The sequence below is a fragment of the Asterias rubens genome, chromosome 3, assembly GCF_902459465.1.
Source record: "Asterias rubens chromosome 3, eAstRub1.3, whole genome shotgun sequence".
Taxonomy (NCBI): domain Eukaryota; kingdom Metazoa; phylum Echinodermata; class Asteroidea; order Forcipulatida; family Asteriidae; genus Asterias; species Asterias rubens.
The window spans coordinates 21360715-21369773 of NC_047064.1; the positions used below are offsets into that span (position 1 = coordinate 21360715).

The 9059-nt window shown below is 40.5% G+C and overlaps 1 protein-coding gene across 3 annotated transcripts; it reads right to left on the bottom strand.

Moving 5' to 3' along the window:
* On the bottom strand, positions 1 to 8834 carry LOC117288423 (FAST kinase domain-containing protein 1, mitochondrial-like). Of its 3 annotated transcripts, none has more exons than XM_033769279.1 (9): positions 8706 to 8834; positions 6173 to 7873; positions 5268 to 5504; positions 4725 to 4953; positions 4207 to 4335; positions 3508 to 3621; positions 2137 to 2293; positions 1209 to 1323; positions 1 to 732 (listed from the first exon to the last, which is right to left on the bottom strand). In XM_033769279.1, the coding sequence occupies exons 2-9, from the start codon at positions 7835 to 7837 to the stop codon at positions 490 to 492; spliced, it is 2889 nt and encodes a 962-aa protein (XP_033625170.1). In that variant the 5' UTR covers positions 7838 to 7873; positions 8706 to 8834; the 3' UTR covers positions 1 to 489. The 3 variants fall into 3 exon arrangements, with proteins under 3 accessions (XP_033625170.1, XP_033625174.1, XP_033625173.1); XM_033769283.1 differs by lacking the exon at positions 8706 to 8834 and adding an exon at positions 8588 to 8660; XM_033769282.1 differs by lacking the exon at positions 8706 to 8834 and adding an exon at positions 8521 to 8558.
* Positions 8835 to 9059: the final 225 nt, after the last annotated feature.

The window sequence follows — 9059 nt, forward strand, 5'->3', positions numbered from 1 at the left end:
TATGAAATTGGGCCCTGTGTACTCAGCGGTAGAGTGTGGGTTCGATTCCCGGTCATGAAACTTGTGCCCTTGAGGAAGGCACTGAAACATGACTGCTTTGTAAATATTGGAAGGTAGTGCATTCTGCTCTACCAGCCAGGCTCATAGTGGATAATACCAATCCATGTATCCTCACAGACTGTGAAGGGGGTAACCTTGTTTCGGCCCCAGGAGTAGGGAACAATGTGCCAGCAGAGGTAAACTCAGCAGCAGAGCGCAGATTCGATTCCAAGTCATGAAACTTGTACCCTTTAGCAGTGTAAAAAGTTGGGAAGGTAATGCATTCTGCTCTACCATCCAGGCTTTTAGTGGATGACGCCAATGCCTACATCCTTGTGCCCAAATCAGTTAAGTGTAGCCTTCACCTTGAAGTGGCCGCTGGCCTTATGAGTTGGGCAATTCTCAATTTTTTTTTTTTGAATCCACTCTTTTAGTAAAGTCCATTGACTCTCATCTGAACCTGTCCAGAGTATGAAGCACTTTAAGGACCATCTCGTCTTCAAGCAATCCTTCCTCTTTGATGCCAAAGTTCCTCGGTAGTTTAGCCTTGACTTGTCCGGTCAAGATCTTACTTCCTCTTGCCATCAAGTCTTCTTCTTTATCGGCTTCCGGGAAGAAGATCAGCTGACGGAGGTATTCTACTTTCTCTACTGGTTCGGCCAGAGCTTGGGAACTCCAAACAAAGTGGGGGATCTGTTGGGATAAAGGATGACAGTTGTTTAAAGAATCTTAAACTATTGGTCCTTTTCGAAACCTATACCTTTGTAGATCAAGTTTTTGGCTAATACATGAATCACTACTCACTGTGAATGAAGATGTTTGTTATATATTAATTTACCTGTAGAAGTTTCAGCCTCATTAATCGTCATGTTGTTGAGAGAAAAATGTGAAAATCACAGAGCAATGCTTTCAGGAGTCACATAAATCCTTTATACATTCGCCTTAACTTTGTGAAGTAACACGGTCCGCCATTTTGTAGAACCAAATGTTTGACTCCACAGGTAAGCCATGGACACTATGGTTTGGCTGTGGCTATTGGCTGATGCAGCAATATCGACATTCACTCCCTTTCATGCAGTCATCTAGCCAAAGCAACTTACTGAAGTAGACATAATTAGCAAAATTTTCACCGAAATTTTTAACTTGAAATGAATCACTGATTGTTTTACCTGGACATATCTGTAGCCCATGAGTTCTAGATGACGTTGTTTCATCACGACCATTCCAAGGTTATGTCTGGAGTTGAGGCAGAATAAAGAACTGGGCAGGAAGTCAATGGCAACCCTGAAATATTAACAAATCATATTACAATGTGAAAATAGTTGGCAGGTTTTTTGAGTTGAAATCCAAGGTTTTTTAAACAAAATCTTAAGATATCACAAATTCCCCAAACTTATATCTGAATAGATGTACTTTTTTGTGTCTGTGATTAAAAATATAAATTGTTCTTAACCCTTACATCGTTTCACTGCATACTCAGTACTTTCCCCCAAGTTAAGCCCGGTTCATACTTCATGCGAATGCGAAGCGAATGTTGACGTCACAGATTCGCAACGAATAATTCGCAGCAGTTGAACTCCGCTCTACTCACTTGCGAATATCGCTGCGAAAGGAGGGTCATGACGTCCCATTCACGTCAAATTCGCTTCGCATTCGCATACACAGGAAGTATGAACCGGGCTTTATATGAAGAAAAAAAAACCAACAGGAAAATCACTTGGTTGGGACTCAAACCCGCGGTACCTGCTGCTTAAACATAGGATTGGAACTGCCTCTAGCCACTGGGCTAGCAAGGTGGTCTAGTGGTAAGAAATCTGCTCTAGCAATGCAAAGGTCGCGGGCTCAAATCCCACCAGAGTGATTTGCCTCGGTTTTTTGTATCACAGAACTGGGAAAGTACCGAGTGCGTTTTGGCGACCCAAACCAGAAACATTGGTCATCGTTTAAGCATTTCTACGTGTTCGATTGAGCATAGTGACGATGCTTCTCAGACCAACCGGTAACTGACTTGCTGAGTCGATTGGGCTTTGGTTGGGGTCCCCAAAAAGCACTGCAGTGTTTAATACACAATGCTGGAAATAGACTGGTGCCTCCTACCTCTGAGCTCCCTGAGGAAGCTGTTTAGTCTGGGTACCCCACTGCATTAGATCAGCTAGCATGCTATTGGCAACCTTCTCCCCAGAGCGGTTCAGTACGCTACCGTAGTCAGCACAGGCTAATGGGTGACCGTCACTGTCTAACACACATTCAAATGCTGTGGGAAAATTTTAAAAAATACAACTTTGTTTTGGTAAAATAAATCAGATCAAACTGTTGGGACAGTATTTTTTTTAAAGTACATGTGTACATGTATTTTCAGCAAACAAAATATATTTTATACAAATACATGCGAATGTACCATAAACAGTCATGATATTTGGTCCTTGGGAAAAAAGTAGGACAACTTTAATTGATTACAAGGTCGACCTACATGTACCTATGGTGTAGGACCAAATAGACTTTTCAGGCATTATTAATAATAAGTGAATTTTTGTTCACCTTTCCACTGATTTAACGTTTTGGATATCATTGAATTTCCATATGAAAAATGAAATAACACATAATACAGACGATCTTAACTTGAAAGGAAATAAAGGTTATCATCTGTACGCCAAAAACAATTTGAGTTTTTCTTTTATTCTGGTTGTTTCATAAATTTTGGTGTGATCCCTGGCTACACAGCAGTTACGATTAAGAGGCTTCTAACTGGCAACCGAACCAGGATATTGACAAATAATAATAAAACAGTATTTATATAGCGCAATATGAATTGGCATTCCTCAAAGCGCTTAACAGCAAAATGAAAAGCATTACAAGAAAACAAAACTTATAGGCCTAAATTCCCCAATTAAATCCCAAAACAAATAATTATAAAATTAGGCCAGACCAGCTGTTACCTGCACGTATACTAAATGAAACCATTAAAAATACTACAAACAACTAAAGGATCTGAAAAATTATTCTTTACACTAAAAAGTTAAAATTACATACCTACATGTAAATGCAGAAAATTACACAGAAACTATACACAGTCAGGGAAACAGGTTTTAATTACAGATAAAAAGATGGTCTTTAGCAAAGTTTTAAAAACATCTAACAACTTAGCAAATGTTATGGAGTTTGGGAGCAGCAGCTGAGAATGATCTATCGCCATACGATGTTGATGTTATGGCAGGTTTCAGGAGAAATTTGCTACTAGCAAACAAAGTAGGGAGAGCACCAACATTGGGCTACATGTAGATAGAACAATGGCATGTTAATCTGGAGGTCGCAGGTTCAAATCCTGCTCTAGTCAATTTGTCTTTGTTCAATCCCAAATTCTTTTTATATAATAACTTATTAACCGAACAAAATAAAAATTTGGGGGAAATATTTTATGTTGAACAGAAATCCTTCAGGTTAGTTTAGAGCTTGGCAAGATGTACTTACATATGTCATAGTAGTAGGGTGACACAACAAAGGAGCGTAGGTACTGTGCACCTCCTAAAACCTCAACAAGGGTCGTCTGTACTGACCTCAACGAGGGGTCAAAGCTCAGTGACCCTAGAAAATGTAAAACACATACACCCAGTATGAAGTTAACAATTTTATCTTTTTATTTTTATTTTTTTTCTTCTTATTTTTCTGCACCTCTGCCACTTTAAGGTGAGGGGTACGGATTTTAAACCATGATACCACCTACTCCTGGGGCTGAACCGAGTTACCCCCCTTCACAGTCCCTAAGGATGTAGGCATGGGTATCATCCACTAGGAGCCACCTACTCCTGGGGCTGAACTGAGTTACCCCCCTTCACAGTCCCTAAGGATGTAGGCATGGGTATCATCCACTAGGAGCCACCTACTCCTGGGGCTGAACCGAGTTACCCCCCTTCACAGTCCCTAAGGATGTAGGCATGGGTATCATCCACTAGGAGCCTGGCTGGTAGAACAGAATGCACTACTTTCAAAACTTTTTACAAAGCAATTACGGTTAAGTGCCTTACTCAAGGGCACAAGTGTCACGACGGGGTATCAACCCCACACTCTGCTGCTGACAACACCAGAGCTTGTGTTCGGGGAACTAAACATTTCCAAATAAAGGTTAACTGAAAAGTGTCTTCTCCATAAAATGATTTATCTTTGACTCACGTTTCTTGAGTAGATCTTGGTTGAACTGTTCGTGAAACCAGGGGACTTGTAACTCTGGACACTCCAGGGCGACTGTCCGATTTAAATACATCAGCTTACGACGGTACATCAAACTACGATCAGGGATTGCTGGGGGCAAAAAACAAAATATATGTATATATAAAAAATTTGAGTAAAACATGAATTTAAGAAAAAAGGCTCTTCTTCTGTTTTTGCTCTTATTCTAAGAATGGCATTGTTTACCCAAATTTACCTATTGGACTTCCCGTGGAATACACGAAGGCTGTTAGCGCCTAAATATGAAGAAAAAAACATTGAACAAGAAGTTTGTGTCTTTCTTTATACTCTCATTACCAATTGAGCAAAAAAATTCACAGATTTGTTATTTCATGCATTTTGGGATACATCAATGGTGAATACTGGTCTTTGACAACCTTGTGCCCAGTGCCTTTAAGAATGTAACCCCCACCTCCAAACAAAAGTGAAAAAGAAGAGAAATAAAGTAAAAAGGAGCTTACTTTCTAACTCTTCATCCAGTTTCGTCAGAAAGTCAAGACTGAAAATCCTCCGGATGAATACTTCTGGGAACTGTTGAAGGAAGGTCAGGATGTGGGTGAGGTCCACGAGATACCCCGCTGGAAGGCTGTCCAAGAAAGGTTCACAACGAGAGACACAGGCAGCAAAGAAGTCTTGGGCGTTGGGCGGCAGGTAGTTCAGAGTGCAGTACGGACTTAAGATGTAGAGTATCTGTGGATAAATCATGATCAGAATCTCAATATAACAATTCAACATATTTTATGGATGTTAGTTTTGCATCGGGGATAAAGAGTATAATTTTTGTTTTTTACACTGATGTGTATTAAGCACTGTATACTCGGTAATCTCTTGAGTTCTGTGAAAAAAAAATCCACAGACAATTCACTCGGGTGGGATTCTAACCCACGACCATTAGGAACATTCAACCCTTAGCATTGGAACTATATTTGCACTGGGTTCTTTTACTGCAAAGCGTTACACAACACATTGGACCAACGGCCTTACGTCCCATCCGTCCAACATACCTGCATGGGGGTTATCTTGTGGATTTTCTCAGTCGCTACCTCAGCCATGGCGTCCAGTAACTCTCTCTGGAAGTACCTTGCTTTGAAGAGATTCCTTGCGCAGTCCACAGAGAGTTGAGGGGTCAATCTATGTAGGATATGCTTGAATTGCTTCATAGCGGCATCTAAGACCAAAACATGGCCACCTTCTTGTAGAATGATATCCACAATGTTGTTGAGGAAGTGGATACTTGTAATCTGTACTCAAGGAACAAGTAATTGGGACATTAAAACAAAATCCAACTAGATTGTGTAATTTTGCATTTCTGTAGCATAAAGTATAGATCTATAGTCCAATCGACGCTGTATATTACTGTACAAATCTAACACATGCAAAATGTTAATTGCTCAACCCAAATTGATTGACTTCGCAAATATTGGCAACCTAGGGCTTGATTTGTTAGAAAGGTGTTAAGAAAGAGTTGTTTGCTAAGCAAGAATTGAGGTAGGCCTACCATTTGTAGTAGCTGTTTGGTACTTTGGTTGGTAACCTGTTTCCCTCAACAAGATTTTGTTGTGCTTAGCAGGCTTTATGAAATGTACACAGGCCCCAATCTCAAAGAGCTGCTGAAAGCACACAAAGTAGCTAATAAGCACAATATAACTGTGCTTACCAGAATAAGCTTACCAGCCAAGCTAGTACCATACCACATGTACAATTTGTGACTGGTATGCTACTCATTTCTGCTGAGCAGAAAATTGATAAGCAACCTTGTTTGCCTGAGCAGCTCTGTGAAATTGGACACTGGTCTCAAACCAAGCATGGTTAGTCTCTGGCTATGCATTGAATCCATAAAACTCAAGCAAAACTTAAGAGGACGCTTTTTGAGGATTTAGAGAAGTAAAAAACAGCCAGCATTCCTCACCTCATGAATGGAGGCCTGTGCTTTGTCAAACAGCTCTTGGCGTATCTCCTTAAACTCCGAACTTAGTCCCTCCGTCTTGACCAACTTGCGAGCCATCTTGCTCGTGGATAACAGCACCTGGTTGATGCCTGCTATATGTAGCTGTGGCATACTACTTCGTATGCGTTTTAGGACAGAAGGATCAAGATTGTCCACATCTGGCAGAAAAGACAGACAATAAATGACATTCAAAACTCTGCCGGGAGAAAAAGCAAAGTGAAGAATAGTCATCAGTCGCTTTTGAAGAACGATGAAGACCTCTGGATCAACACCATCTACTCGGACTAAGAACTCCAGGATGCTTGAGATGCTTTCAACCTGTAGGTTGTCGACTTCTTCTCTGATTCTTTGTACCAGTTTAGGCACCAATGGGCTCTGGGCACGGTAACCCATCATGCGTAAGCCCGCGCACATATTACTGATGGCGAAAGGTTTCAGTTCTGAAACAACCTCCTCTGCTTTGTCCGTAAGGAGAAGTTTAACATTGGCCGAGGCAAACCCTCCAACCTGTTCCATTGCGAAGGCAAGATCCGCTGGTTCCTGACAATCCGGGAGTTTCTTGAAGATTGATTTCCTGATGGCTTTATTGAGTTCCTGGTTTTCATAGTTCAGGAACCCCAGCACGTTGTGAATGATACATAGCTCCTTAATGTGGATGCCATCCACCATTTGTAACAAGAGTTGAGAACATTGATTTAAGAGAGGCATATTCACATCTCTTCCTTTTGCTAGACTCTGAATGATTCTCCGGAGGCTGCTGTCGCCGATTTCATTTGGGTTCCCTTTGGTCAAGAGCTGGCTGGCCTTCTTGTAGATGAGCGTCCTATCATCTGGGGCTATGAGGTGAATCATCTCCTTCATCCAGGCAGACAACTCACGGATGTCGTCCACTTGACGTAGTTTTGCAAGAAACTGTCGAAGGACTTCCCCAAACATTGGACTCCGATTATCTCTGATATCGTTAAGTACGACAGCTAGTTTCGACAAGCCATCAGTTCCAAGCTCATCTAGGCGATAGAAGATTTCAGTACGAAGCTCTTGTACAAACGGATGAAAGATATCGGGCATGAGTCTTACAGCTGCGTAGAATGTATCCACGAGAAGACCACTCTCAACTTCTTTCACTTTGTTCTCTGCTAAAACGCAGAGTGCGTTGAATTCAGGATGGCCCCTAACAGCCTTGATGAAGCTTCGATGCTCGGGGCCACTGTAGGCTTTAGAAAGTTGCCAGATATGATTGAAGGCGTGGTAAATGTGAACATGTGTCAGCCGAGAGCGGAGGCGACTCGTTAGATTAAGAACCTCCGTAGGATTTGTCATGGATGAAATCTGGTCAAGAATGGCATCTTCAGACAGCATCCCCAAAAGTCTATTTAAAGTTCTCTGCTGGTAGTGACTTGCAAGAAGTGGCCTTTCCTTGGTTGTGCTTCTTTGGTTGCCCAATCCTATCTCACTTAAAGTATGTCTTCTTCTGATAACTTGGTTAAAGTTTGAAGAGTGACAAGGCGTGAGATTCCGCTGAGTGGAGAGCCATCTTGCAACATGTACAGGTCGATACAATTCAAGTAAATGACACCTGAAGAGGATACAGGCATCCATTGCGTAGCTCAGTGCAGCTGATGCCATGCTGTATTCTGTCGTTTTCTTTACTTTTAGGACTACCTAGAAAAAACATGAAATGAAGATTTGTTTAAAATTTATTGTTGTTTTCTGAGCAACCTTTTTTTTATTTAAAATGATTGCAGATTAAAAATGACTCTGAACTAAACAAATGTAAACCTTTCCCAAAAAATTATTGACTGACTGCCACATAAACATGATAAAGCCTCAGGTTTATCATGTTAAACTAACAATTAATTTTATCAATTGATTGGCATAGATAGTGAAAATAAAATTAAACAAGAAATTGTCTCTCAAAGTCAGAAAGGATGAATAGTATTAGTACTACATGTAGTTGCGATAACGTAACCCTCCTGCTGGCATTGGGAGGAGTGTTTAGTTATCGCAACTAGAATAGTAACTAAGTTGACCCATGGAATGGTTGACTATTTTGTTACATTGAATTGTTCCCAACTTATCCCCTTGGCTTATTTAACTAGAATTAAACTGGAGTAGAAAGATGTATCCATAAAAACACATAATAATATTATAAATTTAAAATGAGATATACATTCCTTTAATTTATTTAAATATTTGATTAAAATTAGTGAAAAGACAGTAGTGGCATGATTGATACATAAACCGATATATTCAGCATTATATATCATTTAGTAATTTTATCTTCCTTTTGCACTTAGTTAAATACCTACATATGCCTTAAAAATAAATTGATGTAACCACACAATCTCAACGTGCACACAAAAAGTTTACGTATACCAAACAACACAACAATAATTTTAGTCAGCACTGGCCCTGCATACTAGTACACCACCACCGCAGAGTTAACAGGCCCATAGAACGGGACTAAGTCACAGCTTATGTCTCACTTACTTACCGAATCATTGTAAAAGAATCTCCTATATTCTCAAACCATTCAAGAAAGAAGAAACTTCAAGTAAACACGCAGCCACAAACCCTTACATAAGACACGCAAGACATGCACGAACAGCCGCAGCAGTAGTGCCCGAAGTTTCATATCATAAAGACAGCCTACTATCGAACGTTCCCGGCTGTAGTACTTGTGTACATAGCCGAACACGGGGTCGATCGTATTTAGTGCTTTTGAATACAAGGTTTATTTGACAAACCCTAAACTAGATACCCGTCCTTTCTAGTCAATTTTGATAAAGGGTCGTTCTGACCGGTGTCTCGCATGCAATTACTTTCCGGAGGACATTATTGCAATAAT